This window comes from Somniosus microcephalus, chromosome 11, assembly GCF_052327205.1.
Source record: "Somniosus microcephalus isolate GS21.2 chromosome 11, FLI_Smic_1.0, whole genome shotgun sequence".
Classification (NCBI taxonomy): domain Eukaryota; kingdom Metazoa; phylum Chordata; class Chondrichthyes; order Squaliformes; family Somniosidae; genus Somniosus; species Somniosus microcephalus.
This window is the reverse complement of record NC_140997.1, coordinates 192,250,287-192,269,685: the sequence shown is the minus strand read 5'-3', so window position 1 is coordinate 192,269,685 and position 19,399 is coordinate 192,250,287. Positions and strand designations below refer to the sequence as shown.

The 19,399-nt window shown below is 44.2% G+C and overlaps 1 protein-coding gene across 1 annotated transcript in view; it reads right to left on the bottom strand.

The window, feature by feature from the left end:
• Positions 1-19,399, bottom strand: part of LOC147111065 (peroxisomal acyl-coenzyme A oxidase 2-like) — an 81,186-nt gene that overhangs the window by 26,814 nt on the left and 34,973 nt on the right. Inside the window, exons 6-8 of the mRNA XM_086001547.1 lie at positions 12,547-12,662; positions 8,033-8,205; positions 4,795-4,960 (exon numbers count right to left, since the gene is read on the bottom strand). Coding sequence (XP_085857673.1) covers positions 4,795-4,960; positions 8,033-8,205; positions 12,547-12,662 — 455 coding nt within the window. The remainder of the gene's footprint in view (positions 1-4,794; positions 4,961-8,032; positions 8,206-12,546; positions 12,663-19,399) is intronic.

Here is a 19,399-nt window from a genome sequence, read left to right as displayed (position 1 = left end):
AATAAAGATGTCCTCCACCACCACGGAAAAAACCATCACAGTATTAAGGACCATATTTGCCAGGAATGGGCTGCCTGAACAGATCTGTTCTGATAATGGACCGCAATTTGTGTCCGAAGAATTCAGGAAGTTCTTAAAAAAACAATGGGGTTAAGCACTACACGTCCGCCCCATACCATCCCGCCACCAATGGATTGGCTGAAAGGTTTGTCCAGACCTTCAAGAAAGCCATAAAGGCCATGGGTAATGAAGACATAAAACTTCAGCATAAGGTGGATAACTTCTTGTTTGCATTCCTGTATGCAAACACATATGGTTACAAACCAAACTCCCGCCATGATGTTCTTCAATAGAAGCCTAAGATGCCGGCTGGATTTGATCAAGCCAAACATCAGAAGGGACGTGGAGAACCGGCAATTTCAAGGCATGAATGAAAGCCAACTAGAACTTTCCAGATAGGTCAACAAGTTTTGGCCCGGGACTACCATACTGAGAAATGGCAGCCTGGAACTACCTGCACACGACTAGGACCGCTGATGTATACCGTGGACATCGGAGAAAGCATAATAAGGCACCATGCTGACCAAATCATAGACTCATCCGAAAAGGGACAACCTACACCACAACTCTATACGCCTAATGATGAAGTAGAGATACCCATAGTATCTACCTCCGATCCGGTGATACTGGAACCCGATTAACCCGACACTGGCATTCAAGCCGAATCAGCCTTGTCAAAAGAACCTACTACACCACCAGAAACTACTACACCACCGAGGCGTTATCCGGACCGAGTCAGGAAGCCTCCAGAGAGACTGACTTATAATTGATTAACTGCAGCAATGTGTAGATTATTTTTCTTGTAACATGTAATTAATGATTACTTAAAATATTATGTACTGGTTGGCTAAAAGGGGAGGAATTGTAGTGTATGTGCCTTTAAGAGCCCCATGTGTACTGTAATGCCGGTAATGGCCACTCGGGCTATATAAGCCTGTATATTGTGTTGTATCAGTTAGTTCCCCTCCAGACTTTGTTCAGTAAACACCTGTGAAACCAACTGCTGTCTTCAGTGTCTCTATCAACACACGGACACAACACCAGTGTTGTAGCTGTACTGGAACAGCTTGGCTAGGGGCGCAGCTAGTTCTGGAGCACAAATCTTCAGTACTATTGCCAGAATGTTGTCAGGGCCCATAGCCTTTGCAGTATCCAGTGTCTTCAGCCGTTTCTTGACATCACGTGGCGTGAATTGAATGGGCTGAAGACTGGCATCGGTGATACTGGGGACCTCAGGAGGAGGCCGAGATGGATCATCCACTCGGCACTTCTGGCTGAAGATAGTTGCAAATGCTTCAGCCTTGTCTTTTGCACTCACGTGCTGGGCTCCACCATCATTGAGGATGGGGATATTTTTGGAGCCTCCTCCTCCTGTTAACTGTTTAATTGTCCACCACCACTCACGACTGGATGTGGCAGGACTGCAGAGCTTTGATTTGATCCGATGGTTGTGAGATCGCTTAGCTCTGTCTATCGCATGTTGCTTCCGTTGTTTGGCATGCAAGTAGTCCTGTGTTGTAGCCTCACCAGGTTGACACCTCATTTTTCGGTATGCCTGGTGCTGTTCCCGGCATGCTCTCCTGCACTCTTCGTTAAACCAGGGTTGATCTCCCAGCTTGATGGTAATGGTAGAGTGAGGGATATGCCGGGCCATGAGGTTACAGATTGTGGTTGAATACAATTCTGCTGCTGCTGATGGCCCACAGCGCCTGATGGATGCCCAGTTTTGAGTTGCCAGATCTGTTCGAAATCTGTCCCATTTAGCACGGTGGTAGTGCCACACAACACGGTGGAGGGTATCCTCAACATGAAGATGGGACTTCGTCTCCACAAGGACTGTGCGGTGGTCACTTCCACCAATGCTGTCATGGACAGATGCATCTGCAACAGGTAGATTGGTGAGGACGAGATCAAGTAGGTTTTTCCCTCTTGTTGGTTCCCTCACCACCTGTCGCAGACCCAGTCTGGCAGCTATGTTCTGACAGGACTGGACAGGCTAGATGCAGGGAAGATGTTCCCGATGGTCGGGGAGTCCAGAACCAGGGGTCACAGTCTAAGGATAAGGGGTAGGCCTTTTAGGACAGAAATGAGGAGGAAGTTCTTCATCCAGAGAGTGGTGAACCTGTGGAATTCTCTACCACAGAAGGCAGTAGAGGCCAATACATTAAATATATTCAAGAAGGAGTTGGATATATTTCTTAAGGCTAAAGGGATCAAGGGGTATGGGGAGAAAGCAGGGACCGGGTACTGAACTTGGATGATCAGCCATGATCGCATTGAATGGCGGAGCAGGCTCGAGGAGCTGAATGGCCTACTCCTGCTCCTATCTTCTATGTTTCTATGATTCGCATATTTTGGTGTTGGTTGTAATTTTGACACATTTATAACTGGTTTCTGCATCCAGGTCATTTTTGTAGAGCAGAACCAACATATGAGCAGGACATCACTCAACACCCTCGTCTGACAGAACACAGTTTGTTACTAAAAGTTTAGGATCCTCCTTACTTGGAGCACTGGTTTTGCATACAGACAGCTTTTTCTGTAAATGACCTCAGATTTCCTGCAGTGTAACGCTCTCAAGGGTGAGTCATGGTGGATTTACTGACACATGTGCCAATGGAATCACAACTACTGTCATAGCTAGCATTTTTCCTGAATTTAAATAGGAAATGGCCACTAAAGCTTTTCTCTCATTACTGATATCTTTCAGAAATCCACTGCTAAATCCACTGCTGCAGTTGCCATCTTAAATGCTATAAATGAGTTCATATGAAAGATACCATTCTGTATTTTCCATATAAGTTGTGCATAATCTAGGATTTTTTTTTGTTGCACTTACGATCCAATTCTTTTATAAATGGTCATCTTAAGTCCATGAGAGTAGCAGCTCAGTCTGGGATGCAGCAAATTAGGCAAATGCTAATAGTATTCATAGAAACAGATGATTCAAATTCTGACACTGAACTAAACGTCATCAACAGATTTCACCATATAGGAGGGGTACTGGCCATGTTGTTTAGTGTACAACACAGCTAAAATCATAGAAAAAAGCAGGTCCAAGAATTCTGTTAAAATACTCAAAACGTAATTTTGTCAGGTCTCAGGGAATGAGAATCTGTGCTGAAGTTGAAGAAATAAAAATGAGCCGGATTAGATCCCTACACCATAACATTCTGAAATTAAATTTACTGGTGATCTTTCCAGATCTTGATTTTAATAATACTGCTAGTTTATTTATTAAATTACCTACAGAATTTCATATTAACTGCACAAAAGGAATCATTTAATCAGTCAGTCTCCACATTCTGTCCATCACACTGGGAGATGAAAACTGATACTTATTAAGCACTTTCAGACACTATTCTCTCATCTTTTCCAAGATAAGGTTGCAAAGTGTGGTCAACAACGTCTTCTTTAGGGAACTCGGCCTGAGTGCATAAATTTAATGATTTCAACTTTGTAAAGTTCCTTCAATCATATTAACATTTTAAAAATCTAATAATTTTTCTTCTCTAACCAGCAGAATTAAACTAGTCGATATGTCACTGCAAATTTAAGTCTGCTTTACCCAAAAATGCTGCTGTTTAATATGCCAAAAATGAACATTCTATGCACTCTTTTCAGATACTTTCTAATGCTTTTAAAGCTAATGTCAGCTTGACTCAGTGGCAGTAGTTTCGCCTGAGTCAGAAGGTCATTGGTTTCAAGCTCCAATCCAGGACTTGAGCACATAATCCAGGTTGACACTTCAGTGCAGTACTGAGAGAGTGCTGTACTGCCAGTGGTGCCATCTTCGGTTGACACGTTAAAACAAGGCCTCATGCTCAGGTTTATGTACAAGATCCCGTGGCACTATTTGAAAAATAACAATTACCAATAATTACCCCTCCATCAACACCACAAAAATAGAATGACTGGCCATTTATCTTATTGCTATTTGTAAGACATTATTGTGTGCAAATTGGCTGCCATGTTTGCCAACATAACAACAGTGAATACATGTCAAAAGTAATTAATTGGCTGTGAAGTGCTTTGGGACATCTGTGCAAGGCGATATATAAATGCAAGTTCTTTCTTTCAAATACATAAATATATAATGTAACATTTACTTTGTTATGCTATTTCTGCCATGCTGTTTAAAAAAATCATAACTATCTGTCATGCTTAAAAACTCATCTATTTATTATACTTAACTCTAAGTGAATCCTTCCAGCTCCATCTCCAAGGTAAATGGTGTTATTCTCCATAGCGGCACCCACCTGAGGCTTCTAAAATACACCTGCACCTGTGCCATTTCCTCCTCCCCACAGCAGAGAAAAACTTCATAGCTAGGCACTGGATTGAAGTTACTGCTCCTCCACCGTTTTAGTAAGAGAGCATCAGGGCCATCTTACTATGAGCAAGCAATCAGTTAAATAAGTTAAAGCCAGCTCCCAGGCTATGTCCAGGAACACAGCTATAGGGCTTTCCCAGCATTCAGCATGGTTTTACTTATTTAAAGCACAGGTTACTTTGCAGTATAAGTGCATTGTGCACTTTAAATAACACAAACTTCCTAGCGTAGTGTTACTGTAACAGATCACCTGTGGCACTGCTTGTACTTTTTCTATCAATTCTTTTAAAGGACAGTCACGCAGATGCAATTGTTTCAGTCCTCATTACTATTAAGGGAACATGTTGTTGTGCCTGTACAATCCTAAAATTGTCTGGTAGCATGAAGATGAATTATCTTACCTCGGGCAGAGATGAGACGTCGCCCTTGGTTTTGATCTGTACGTTCACTTGGTTGCAAAAGGCTTCCAAGGATAAGGCCATGAAATGAAAAGCAAAAGTTGCTGCTAGTTGGGGAAGAAGCTTCTCTTGCTGGGTCTGGTAGTCTAGAATTTTTGCCTCCATTTCACTGAGGGCAGACCATAACTTCAAAATCATTAATCACAATGCTGAATGTTAATACACATGTTGAATCAGTCCAGATATTATTTGTCCTTTTAGCTGGCTCACCTTTGATATAGCTTTATTTTTGTTAGCGGTTTCCCCTACAGGAACTAGTTCCCGCTTCTCAATAAAAAGCATTATTTTGTGACAACTCAGTTAATGGATACATTGCTAATGGTAAAATTATTTAAAACTATGAAATAAGAACTTGGCTGCAGTGAAAACAGAATTTAAGCATTCAGAGGGATAGAGTACAATGTAAACAGGTTGCACTGTTACTGTACAAGATGTTGGTCAGACCCCATCTGGTGTACTGTGTCCAGTTATCATCTGATTGCGAGAAGGATTTTATTGCCTTTGAAAGAATACAAAAGTGGGCAACCAATATGATTCTGGGTATTAGGAATATAAGATATTAGGAAAGATTACGAAATTGGGCTTATTTTCTTTGGAAAAGAGATTTTGTGGTGACATAATTGAAGCGCTCCATATTATGGAGATAACTGTTGAAACTGATCAAACCAGTGTTCAGTCTGGTTAAGGATTCAAATACAAAGGCACATAGTTAAAAATTAAGAAGTTAGGAGTAAGAAAGGCAGCCAGGAAGAACTTTTTCACTCAGTGGGTAATAAACTTGTAGAACAAGGTGACGTAAGAAAACTACTAGGCACTTGGTTTGAGTATTAAACGAGGCTTTAATCAACTGTTCTTCAACATGGAGGTCCTTCACTAGTTCCTGTTTACAAAATGTCCTGAGCAAGCTGGGCGAGTGTCTCCCTAGACAGCGCCACCAGCAGGCCACCCAGTATTATTTCATAAGTCATTTCTACATGAATGGCAAGATTCAAGTCACAAGGTACCAGAGAAAAGCTTTTAAGCAGACCGTATAGCTGGTGTCAAGACAATTAGATACATTTCAGAAAAGAAAAGGGATCAAGGGATATGGCGAGAAAGCATGTAAGCTTGATCCATCAGCCAAACAGCGAGTTTATTGGACCTCATGACCTTTTCTGTTCTTAAAAATTCTTATATTATGATGTGAAACATCAGCTAGAATTTTGCCGGCGCTCAGCAGACAAGATAGGTGGCAGATCCGCTTTTAAATTTAAAATGATTGACAGCAGGTCGAGAACCCGCTGTCAAAATGCGCACATTAGACTTTCCCGATGTTGGGTCTGTCAGCGCTGAGCAGATCCAATAGGCAGCGGCGAAGGAGGTAATTAAAATAATTAGTGGCTTGTTTACAGCCACTTCACAATGCTTTTTTCCCAGCTTTTTGAATTTGACAGATTGCCTACCAGTTTCCTGCTGTGCCTAGACCTCGTCTGTGAAGCTGAGGTAGGAGGTCAGTGGACATTGGAAGCTGTCAACTCATCAGCTGAATCAAAGTCAAGTCAAAGCTCCCAGCTGTTCCCTTAGCTACTAGCTTCTCTAAACTGCATTTCCACGACAGATTCAGAATGTTGCAAGTCTTTACACAAGTCTCCATCCAGTTTGACTTCATTACCTCTCTCCCATTGACAGATCGCTTCCGTCATCTCTGCTTCACCTGCCATCTATTCCATCAGCATGGGAGCAATTTATACTGTCTCACCTTGGTCCTCAGAATCCCACCACGATCAGCCCGAACACCTGCATCACCAGGCACACCAGCAGCACCAACCTTCTCCGCAATCAACAGATGCTGCACAGGATAGAGGGCATCAGCACCCGACCACTTCACTGCCTCGGAGGCCAGGGATGGCCTCACCATGGCCAGATTTACTTCACTTGACGTTGTACACCCTGGCTGTCATATGATGCGCCAGGTTGGCACCACACTACACCAATACCATAAAGCATCCCTACAATGCCCAAGCCATTCCTTTCACACTCATCACCATTGCGGGGGGTACCGTTATGTCTCACCATTCACTGCAACTCACTAAGCCACTTCCAAAGGTGCACACAAATCTGTCCAAGAATGCAAAGTGTTGAAAATAAAGATTTCAATGTTTGACAGCACATTAACAGAAACTTCACATGAACATTGCATAAAACACCCAAGTGCCTACCCTTGTGTGTTGTTAGTTGGTATGATTGGATTAGGATGGGGGTGAGCGTGAGGGGTGGCTAGTGAGATGGGGAAGTGATAATGTAGATAGAGAGGGATGGGTGGAGGTCCAAGGTAAGTTGGTGTGAGTAAGGATGTGCAGGAGTAGGGTAGGGAAGGCAGAGTGATGGGGATGTGATGAGTGGCACAGCAGGATGAGGTTGAGTGTGGCTTTGCAGTAACGTTTCGTGATCTGCTGAGATCATTGAAAGGTTTGTGCCACTGCAGCCAGGTCCTCCTGACCACATCCCTGCTTGTGCCCCCTGTGCAATGCGCAACCAGGCTGCGTTGGTGTCCTGGGGAGGTCTCTTCTGCCCATTGGAAGGGAAAAGAACCTCCCTGTGTGCTGTGACTCCCTCCATAAGCATATGGAGGGAGTCATGGGAGAGCCTGGGTGCAGCAGTGTACCTTGTGCAGTGCTTGTCAGTGTTTACAGCACCTCAATGCTGTAGAACACTGACAGCACAAATGTCAAAATAAATTTGCGCACGGTCCCTCTAAGGAAACCGGCCAATCGACCCGATCTCTCCTCATACGTCATTCCTGCCATCCCAGGTATCAGTCAAGTGACGTCATCAGACCCGCTTCCTTCAATTGGCTGGGAAACACGCTGGGCGGGCTTAACAAGCCCAATCAGGGGAAAGTCACGTCAGAGGCCGGGATGGAGACAGGAGTGGGGCCAGGACCTGGCAGACGTCGCCTGCCACGGACTTGCCGAGGTAGGGAAAATCGCGGCCATCCTGTTAAGAGACTTTCCCTGTACTTTCATCAAAACAGCTTTTAGATCAAAAATCTGACGAAGTTCCTACAGTTGGGTTACTTTCATTTGGAAATAAAGCCTGTAGCAACAATAAAAACACTTTAAAGAGCAGTCAATAAGTAAGCAAACACACTTGCTTCCCCCAATATTTATTAAATCACGTTGAACTCAGTCTTTGGACATACCTAGGCTTTAATTCTGACTGACGTCTCACCACAGAATATCGAATAGCGATAACACAGGCTTTAGAAAGAGCAGACACAATTTCTCTAGATATTACCCTCACACGAGTAAACACCATAGAGATGTAATTGATTCTGTCAGATCCTTGTTTAGTATAGCTGCCATCTGAAGTAACCTGGAATGGCAACAGGGATTAATGCAAAACCTGGAATTCTAATTCAGTAAAGTGTAACAAGGAACTATCAACAGGCTGAAATACAGAACATTGTATTGAGATGAAATGCATATGTTACTTACATTCTACAAGACAGAACTGGCATATCATCAGAGTACCAGTATTTGGAAGAGAATGTAGAAGTGAAACTTGGCAAGGCTGCTTTTAACACGTGCATAGAAACATAGAAGATAGGAGCCCCTCGAGCCTGCTCCGCCATTCAATGAGATCATGGCTGATCATCCAAACTCAGTACCCTGTCCCTGCCTTCTCCCCATATCCCTTGATCCCTTTAGCCTTAAGAAATATATCCAACTCCTTCTTGAATATATTTAATGACTTGGCCTCAACTGCCTTCTGTGGTAGAGAATTCCACAGGTTCACCACTCTCTGGGTGAAGAAATTCCTCCTCATCTCTGTCCTAAATGGCTTACCCCCTTATCCTTAGACTGTGACCCCTGGTTCTGGACTCCCCCGCCATCGGGAACATCCTTCCTGCATCTAGTCTGTCTAGTCCTGTTAGAATTTTATAAGTTTCAATGAGATCCCCTCTCACTCTTCTAAACTCCAGCGAGTATAAGCCCAATCGACCCAATCTCTCCTCATACATCATTCCTGCCATCCCAGGTATCAGTCTGGTGAATCTTCGCTGCACTCCCTCCATTGCAAGTACATCCTTCCTCAGATAAGGCGACCAAAATGCACACAATACTCAAGGTGTGGTCTCACCAAGGCCCTGTACAACTGCAGCAAGACATCCTTGTTCCTGTACTCAAACCCTCTCGTTACGAAGGCCAACATACCATTTGCCTTAACCGCCTGCTGCACCTGCATGCTTACCTTCAGCGACTGGTGCACAAGGACACCCAGGTCTTGTTGCACTTCCTCTTCTCCCAATCTATTGCCGTTCAGATAATAATCTGCCTTCCTGTTTTTGCCACCAAAGTGGATAACCTCACATTTATCCACATTATACTGCATCTGCCATATCACCCAACCTGTCCAAATCATACTGGAGTTTCTCAGCATCCTCCTCACAGCACACACGCCCACCCAGCTTTGTGTCGTCTGCAAACTTGGAGATATTACATCTAGTTCCCTTGTCTAGATCATTAATATACAGTATATTGTGAATCGCTGGGGTCCTAGGACCGATCCCTGCAGTACCCCACTAGTCACTGCCTGCCACTCGGAAAAAGAGCCGTTTATTCCAACTCTTTGCTTCCTGTCTGCCAACCAGTTCTCTATCCAAGTCAGTACCTTGCCCCCAATCCCATGTGCCTTAACTTTACACACTAATCTCTTATGCGGGACCTTATCGAAAGCCTTCTGAAAGTCCAAATACACCACAACCACTGGTTCTCCCTTATCTATTCTACCAGTTACATCCTCAAAAAGTTCCAGTAGATTAGTCAAGCACGATTTACCTTTTGTAAATCCATGTTGACTTTGTCCGATCCTGTCACTGTTTTCCAAGTGCTCTGCTATTACAGGAAACTTCGCGATATCCGGCACCGACGGGACCGGCGTGATGCCGATCTATGAAAACTTCCGGACAGACCAGCGCTAATGTTGAAGGAAAGGGAGGTTTTCATCTCCGTATCTGACAACAAACACTGTTGCTTAGCAACAGCTTGTAAACAGTTGGCCCGTACCTTGGAAGCGTCTCTGTAGCTTAGCAACAGCTTCAGAGAGGCTTTCCAGAGACTGACTGTTTAAAAAAATCCTAAGAGAAGAGAAGAAAAAAAACCTAACAAAACGGCTGCTGATTTCTGCCGTTAGATCGAGGTTTCCGGACATACAACCTCCGGATAAACCAAAGTTTCCTGTACATCTTTTATAATGGACTCTAGCATTTTCCTCACTACCGATGTCAGGCTTACCGGTCTATAATTCCCCGTTTTCTCTCTACCACCTTTTTTGAACAGTGGGATAACATTAGTTACCCTCCAATCCATGGGAACTGTTCCAGAGTCTATAGAATTTTACTAGTTGCTGTGCTCACCATCTGTATAGGTTCAGAAGAACACCCAAAACATTATCTTATCTTTCACTTTTCACAAGAGAATGTTTAACCAGCTCCCGATGACATTCAATAGCATTACCATCGCTGAGTCCCCCACCATCAACATTCTAAAAAACAGACTACCCGATCATCACTTTGCTGTTTGTGGGGACTTGCTGTGCGCAAATTGCCTACTGTGTTTCCTACCTTATAACAGTGACTACAATTCAAAAGTACTTCATTAGCTGTAAGGTGCTTTGGGAAGTCCTGAGGTTGTTACCTCTGGTGTCCCCCAAGGATCTATCCTTGGCCCCCTCCTATTTCTCATCTACATGTTGCCCCTTGGCGACATCATCAGAAAACAGAGTGTCAGTTTCCACATGTACGCTGACGACACCCAGCTCTACCTCACTACCTCTTCTCTCGATCCCTCCACGGTCTCTAAATTGTCAGACTGCTTCTCCGACAAAGTTCTGGATGAGCAAAAATTTTCTCCAATTAAATATTGGGAAGACCGAAGCCATTGTTTTCGGTCCCCACCACAAACTCCGTTCCCTAGCCACTGACTCCATCCCTCTCCCTAACATCTGTCTGAGGCTGAACCACACTGTTCGCAACCTGGGTGCCACATTTGACCCTGAAATGAGCTTCCGACCACATATCCGCAGCATAACTAAGACCGCCTACTTCCACCTCCGTAACATCGCCCATCTCTGCCCTTGCCTCAGCTTATCTGCTGCTGAAACCCTCATCCATGCCTTTGTTACCTCTAGACTTGACTATTTCAACGCACTCCTGGCTGGCCTCCCACATTCCACCCTACGTAAACTTGAGGTCATCCAAAACTCGGCTGCCCGTGTCCTAACTCGCACCAAGTCCCGTTCACCCATCATCCCTGTGCTCGCTGACCTACGTTGGCTCCTGGTTAAGCAGCGCCTCGATTTCAAAATTCTCATCCTCGTTTTCAAATCCCTCCATGGCCTCGCCCCTTCCTATCTCTGTAATTTCCTTCAGCCCCACAACCCCCACCCCCGAGATATCTGCGCTCCTCTGATTCTGCTCTTTGGAGCATCCCTGATTATAATCGCTCAACCTTTGGTGGCCATGCCTTCTGTTGTCTAGGCCCTAAGCTCTGGAATTCCCTGCCTAAACCTCTCCTCCTCTCTTTCCTCCTTTAAGACGCTCTTTAAAACCTACCTCTTTGACCAAGCTTTTGGTCACCTGCCCTAATTTATCCTTATGTGGCTTGGCGTCAACATTTTTTGTCTTAAAATACTCCTGTGCAGCGGCTTGGGATGTTTTACCACGTTAAAGGTGCTATATAAATACAGGTTGTTGTTGTGAAAGACACTATATAAATGCAAGTTATTCTTTCTTTCTGGGGTGCATCATTGACTCAAAACTCAATTGGATCAGCCACATAAATTCCATGAGCAGTCAGAGGCTGGGTATTCTGAGGCAAGTGGCTCACTTCCTGACAACCCAAAGCCTCTCCATCAGCTGCAGGGCACAAGTCAGGACTTGATTGGATAGATACAGCTGCAATAACACCCAAGAAGCTCAACACTATCCAGAACAAAGCAGTCCCACTTGATCAGCAGTCCATCCACCACCTTAAACATCCGCTCCCTCCACCACCGACCCGGACGGGGTGCACTGCAGCAACTTGCCAAGGTTTCTTCGACAGCACCTCCCAAATGGGTAACCTCTACCACCGAGGAGGTAAAGGGCAGCAGGCTCATGGGAACACCATCATCTCCAAGGTCCCCTCCAAGTCACACACCATCCTGACTTGGACATATCTCGCCGTTCCTTCATTGTCGCTGGGTCAAAATCGTGGAACTCCCTACCTAATAGCACTGTGGGAGCACCTTCACCACAGATTGCAGCGGTTCAAGAAGGCGGCCCACCACCACCTTCTCAAGGGCAACTAGGGACGGGCAATAAATGCTGGCCTTGCCAGCGATGCCCATGTCTCAGAATCTAAAGTTTAAAAAAAAATCATTCTAACAGACCAGCTATGCATTTCAAGTATTTTCCAATTTTATTTGGAGATTTTCTACATTCATGGCTTCTCCTTCTACCTATATAGACTGTATTCCATTTTGTAAAGGTATAAATTGTTCCTTTTACTTTTCAGCTTTGAGAAATATATAATTGCAGAATACTCTCTGTGCTTACAGGTATATATTACACAATTTTGTTCTTAGAAAAATAATTAACAAAGTGGATTTTTAAGCAAGAAGATTATTGAAAAACTCCAGTTAAGAATTATGCCAAGAAATTTAATGATTTACCTCATTGTATCTACTTAGCATATTTTCCCTGGGAACGTGAACATTTTGCATTATTAAATATCCATTATCAACATGTTCAAGGGCCATCTTTGGACCAATATCTCCAATATCGATACCTGGAAACACATTAAAAAATACATTAGCAATGCATCTGGAGAATATGATGCAATAAAGGGCTCCTGTGTTGACTGCAAAGGCTAGGTTACTTAAAATAAACATTTATCCAATAACAGTCTTGACAAATTGATGATTTATAGTTAATTAGCAAAACTTACAGCAACTTGGAAGGCAGAGAAACTGGGAAAGTTTTGACAGGTTAAATGGGCTAAAAACAAATAAATCCCCAGGGATAGATGGTACTTATTCCAGAGTGCAGAGACAGATTAGGGAGATCTGTGAGGCACTGACCATTATGATGAGGGAGTCAGTGGACACCCACCGACTCCCTTATTATGAGTGGGTTTGGACACTGTTGTGTCCGTGTATAAGACACAGACTGCGGAGAACGGTACAACAGGTGTTTACTCAACGTGGCTCACAGTGGAACTGATCTGTACAGATTACTACTCAGGGCTATATACAGGTGTGGTCACTGCTGGTACTACAGTATACATGAGCTGTAAAAGATAGTTCCCCACTTAAAGGTATATACATTATAGACACGCATTCAAAAAGGTGATAAAAATGACAAATCAACTACAGACCCATTAATCTTACTTCTGTTCCATGTAAAATAAGGAAGTCAATTATCAAAAGTAAGTTTGAGGATCATCTGTACAACAATTACCTAATTAATAGCAGTTTGCATGGAGTTAGAATCCTCCTCAACTTCTTTGTGGGAAAAAGCAACCCAAGTGGTGTGGTGAACCCTATGATGTGGTTTGCTTGACTTCCAAAAGGCTTGAGATAAAGTTTCACACAAAAGGCTATTAACTAAACTCAAAGTTGTAGAGATTCAGGGTAAAACCTGGGAATGGATAAGAAACTGACAGATGAATGTTCAGTCCTGGGGAAACTGCAACACAGAACTACATGCATGCTAAACACCGGAAGCACATGCTATAGACAGAGCTAAGCGATCCCACAATCAACGGATCAGATCAAAGCTCTGCAGTCCTGCCACATCCAGTCGTGAATGGTGGTTCACAATGAAACAACTAACGGGAGGAGGATGCTCCATGAATATCCCCATCCTCAATGGTGGCGGAGCCCAGCACGCGAGTGCAAAATACAAGGCTGAAGCGTTTGCAACCATCTTCAGCTAGCAGTGCCGAGTGGATGTATCGACCTCCTCCGGAGGTCTCCACCATCACAGATGTCAGTCTTCAGCCAATTCGATTCATTCCACGTGATATCAAAAAACGGCTGAGTGCACTGGATACAGCAAAGGCTATGGGTGCCGACAACATCTCGGCTGTCGTGCTGAAGACTTGTGCTCCAGAACTAGCCGCGCTGTTCCAGTACAGCTACAACACTGGCATCGACCCAACACAGGAACCAGAATAGGCCATTCAGCCCCTTGAGCCTGTTCCGCCATTCAATGAGATCATGGCTGATCTGTGATCTAACTCCATATAACCGACTTTGCCCTATATCCCTTAATACCTTTGGTTAACAAAAAGCTACCAATCTCCAAATTAAATTTAACAACTGATCTAGCATCAATTGCCGATTGTGGAAGAGAGTTCCAAACTTCTACCACCCTTTGTGTGTAAAAGTGTTTCCTAATTTCACTCCTGAAAGGTCTGGCTCTAATTTTTAGACTCTGCCCCCTAGTCGTAGAATCCCCAACCAGTGGAAATAGTTCCTCTCCATCTACCCTATCTGTTCCCCTTAATATCTTGAAAACTTCAATCGGATCACCCCTTAACCGTCTAAATTCTAGGGAATACAACCCTAATTTGTGTAATCTCTCCTCGTAACTTAACCCTTGGGAGTCCAGGTATCATTCTGGTAAACCTACGCTGCACTCGCTCCAAGGCCAATATATCCTTCCTAAGGTGTGGTGCCCAGTGTGGTAAACCACTGTTACCGTTCACAACCGTTCACTATTGTTACACTGTTGTTATCACTGTTGTTATCACTACACAAGGTTACCTCTTGCCACGCACGCTGTTATACCTAGGCATACCTCAGCTGACTCCGCCCATGGCTCCGCCTGCTTGCCCAGGTATAAAGGTGACCGCTTGGCTAGTATTCTTCCTTGTTGGAACCGATCACCCACGAGGGTGGGCTCTGTTATTTAGCCAATAAAAACCTATAGTTACTATCTTAACTCGTCGCTTTTCATGGAATGAATTGCTAGGTATATCACCCAGAACAGCTCACAGTACTCCAGGTGTGGTCTAACCAGGGTTTTGTATAGCTGCGGCATAACTTCTACCCCCTTGTAGTCTAGTCCTCTAGATATAAAGGCCAGCATTCCATTAGCCTTTTTGATTATTTTCTTTACCTGTTAGATCATTAAAATGTCACGATGTACCAGAACCCCCAAGTTTCTTTGGACATCCACTGTTTTTAGCTTTTTACCATTTAGAAAGTAGCCTGTTCTATCCTTTTTAGGTTCAAAGTGGATGACCTCACATTTACTTACATTGGGCAAAACTGTGGCAAATGGATTTCATTCACTTCAACTATCAATATCCGTTTGTAATTTTATGCTTTCAGCTACACTACCTACAATGCCGCCTATCTTTGTGTCATTGGCAAACTTGGATATATGACTTTTCTATGCCATCATCTAAGTCGTTAATAAATATTGTGAATAGTTGAGGGCCCAACACAGATCCCTGCGGGACACCACTAGTCACATCCTGCCAATTTGAGTACCTACCCATTATCCCTACTCTCTGTCTCCAGCCGCTCAGCCACTTTCCTAACCAGGTCAATAATTGCCCTCAACTGTATGGGCTTCTACCTTAGATAACAGTCTCTTATATGGGACTTTATCAAATGTCTTCTGGAAGTCCATATAAATAACATCCACAGACATTTCTCTATCCACTACTTTAGTCACCTCTTCAAAAAATTCAATCAGGTTTGTCAGGCATGACCTACCTTTCACATATCCATGCTGGTTCTCAATATGCAAAACTGCCCAGGTATGTCCTGTCCACAAAAAGGACAAATCCAATCCGGCCAATTATCGTCCCATCAGTCTACTCTCAATCATCAGCAAAGTGATGGAAGGCGTCGTCGACAGTGCTACCAAGCGGCACTTACTCACCAATAACCTGCTCACCGATACTCAGTTTGGGTTCAGACCTCATTGCAGCCTTGGTCCAAACATGGACAAAAGAGCTGAATTCCAGAGGTGAGGTGACAGTGACTGCCCTTGACATCAAGGCAGCATTTGACCAAGTGTGGCATCAAGGAGCCCTAATAAAATTGAAGTCAATGGGAATCGGAGGAAAACTCTCCACTGGCTGGAGTCATACCTAGCACAAAGGAAGATGGTTGTGGTTGTTGGAGGTCAATCATCTCAGCCCCAGGATATCACTGCAAGAGTTCCTCAGGGCAGTGACCTAGGCTCAATCATCTTCAGCTGCTTCATCAATGACCTTCCCTCCATCATAAGGTCAGAAGTGGGGATGTTTGTTGATGATTGCACAGTGTTCAGTTCAATTCGCAACTCCACAGATAATAAAGCAGTCCATGCCCACATGCAGCAAGACCTGGACGACATTCAGGCTTGGGCTGATAAGTGGCAAGTAACATTCGTGCCACACAAGTGCCAGGCAATGACTATCTCCAACAAGTGAGAGTCTAACCACCTCCCTACGACATTCAACGGCATTACCATCGCCGAATCCCCCACCATCAGCATCCTGGAGGTCACCATTGACCAGAAACTTAACTGGACCAGCCACATAAATACTGTGGCAACAAAAGCGGGTCAGAGATTGGGTATTCTGCGGCACATGTCTCACCTCCTGACTCCCCAAATCGTTTCCACCATCTACAAGGCACAAGTCAGGAGTGTGACGGAATACTCTCCACTTGCAGCTCCAACAACACTCAAGAAGCTCGACACCATCCAGGACAAAGCAACCCGCTTGATTGGCACTCCATTCACCACCTTAAACATTCACTCCCTCCACCACCGGCGTACCGTGGCTGCAGTGTGTACCATCTACAAGATGCACTGCAGCAACTCGCCAAGGCTTCTTCGACAGCACCTCCCAAACCCGCGACCTCTTCCACCTAGAAGGACAAGGGCAGCAGGCGCATGGGAGCACCACCACCTCGAAGTTCCCCTCCAAGTCACACACCATCCTGACTTAGAAATATATCGCCGTTCCTTCATAGTCGCTTGGTCAAAATCCTGGAACTCCCTCCCTAACAGCACTGTGGGAGTACCTTCACCACAAGGACTGCAGGAAAAAAAAAGGAAACAGAGTCCTCTTTAGAGGAGTTATGTCAGAGTGGAGAAGGGGAAGTACCTAGTTGGGTGCCTCAGAGCTCAATGCTGAGATCACTTTTTTCTAATTTAGATCAATGACCTGAATTTCAAAACTCAATGCAAAGTCGTCAAATTTGCAGATGATACCAAACTAGGAGGGGCAGTGGAATCGGAGGAGGCAGCTCAGAAGTTACAGACTGAGTTGGACAAAAGAAGCAAGTGGGCAAAACAATGTAATGCAGATATGTGTAAAGTGCTAAACATGGAAGGAAAAATAGACAACATGCATACTCCATAAAAAATATTGAAATGGCCAAGGATGAAGTTGAAAGAGTCCTAGGAGTCTTAATAGGTCCAACGCTAAATACGTCCAACCAATGCTGAGCAGCAATCAACAAAGTCAACAGGATGTTGCACTATATAGCCAAAACAGTAGAACATGAGACAGAGGAGGCATGATCAAACTGTAAGTGCTCAGGACTCAGCCTTGGCTCAGTAGTAGCACTTTTGTCTCTGAATCAAAAGGTTATGAGTATTCATTCCAGAGATTTCAGCAGATAACCTAGGCTGACACTTAACTGCAGTACTGAGGGAGCACTGCACTGTTAGAGGTGCGGCATTCCGGGTAAGACATTAAACCAAGGCTCAGTCTTCCCTCTCAGGTGGATGTAGAAGATCCTACTGCACTATTCTCCCGGTGTCCTGGCCAACATTTATTGCTCAGCCAGCATCGCTAAAAAAAAAAATTATCTGGTCGTTTAGTTCAGTGCCATTTGTTGGATCTTGCTGTGCGCAAATTGGCTGTTGCATTTCCCTAGATTACAACATTACTCACAATACTACTTTAAATAAATTGTGGGAGTAGAACAAGGAGACACAGGTTTAAACTAGCAAATGCTAATTTTAGGACTTGTATCAGCAGTAATGCCAACCCTACTGTCTCATAAATCATGAGACAAACTCTTAAAAATCATGAGATTTGGTAAGAAATCATGACTTGCTATTTTTTTTCCCCCAAACATAAACCAATATAGATTGACAGTTCATTTATAAACACCTCATTAGTGGCTTTATTTAATCTCCAATAGGTCACAGCTATTTACAAAAAGTATATTACTGCATCTGAAAATGCCTTACAAGAAACTTCTTAAAAATCCTACCCGTTATCACCACCCTTCACCTGGTGTCCAACGCAATCACCACACAATGCAGTCCCTGCAGCTGCCAACCAAAGGTAACTTTTGGGGGGAAAAAATCAAAAACATCTTCCTGTGGAGACAGGAGTCGTGACATGTCAGCAGCTTGCCCTGAGTATGCAGATGTGGCCTGAGGATCGATAGACTCTTGCTTCCGAGGCCACCCCGCCCCCTCCCATGTTATAAAAATATTCGGGGACCCCTGTAACACAATGTATTTTTTCTGTCTAAAAATTAGTTATAAATGAAGCATATATATTATTATTTTTGTTGCACTTAATAAATGTGAAACTTGTTGCTGGTGCTGAGCAATTATTCTCTATTCTAAAGCTGGAAACACTCAGCAGGTCAGGCAGCATCTGTGGGGCGAGAGAAACAGAGTTAACGTTTCAGGTCGATGACCGTTCATCGGAACTGGTCATCGACCTGTTTCTCTCTCCACCTGCTGAGTTTTTTCCAACATTTTCTGTTTTTAATTTCATATTTCCAGCATCCGCAGTATTTTGTTTGCTTGTATATACCTGCTTATACGTGGGATCTTAAAAACACAGTAATCCCTCAACACCCCATCCCTCCCAAGAAAGGTTATACATGGGAACTTTACAGATGGAAATCAAAAAAGCAACATCTACATTGTGGAAGGGGGATAAAGTTATAAAATGATGAAACTAAGAGACCTGTGAATCTCATGCATTAGGAGTGAGTCACTGTTGGTTTAAATATGTGACTTACTGTGGATGCCACTGATGATTAAACAGCGCTTCACGTACTGAGAAGGGCTGCACTCCACCTCACTCCTTGATGATAAACCTGACGCCCGCCATTGCCTCCGAATCCTTTCTAACCTTTTGTTCCCTGCCGCGACCATGGCCCAACCGCCTGCGGTTCAAAGTGCCGGATACCGGGGGCACCGAGGAGCACGCCGTCCTCCCGTCCCAAACTTAAGCATAGCGCTGAACCGTTTCGCTCAAGCCCTGCGGAGGCCTACCTCGCTTGCGTTACTTGCTCCTTCAAGGGCTACTGTCTGGCTCAGGCACTACCAACATGCTTCCACACGGTGCATACAGGCCATGAAAGCGGATAAACATCAGCTGGGCTGCTGCATTTACCACTACACATGCACTGCCAGGCCGAGGAGGCAGTGGCCGAAAGAGGGCAAAAAAAAAAAACAAGCGAACAGTTGGATTTTACCAGCGGCGGCACTGGAAGTGGAGGACAAATTGCTGTTTGGATGGTGAAAGTGGCAGTGTACGGT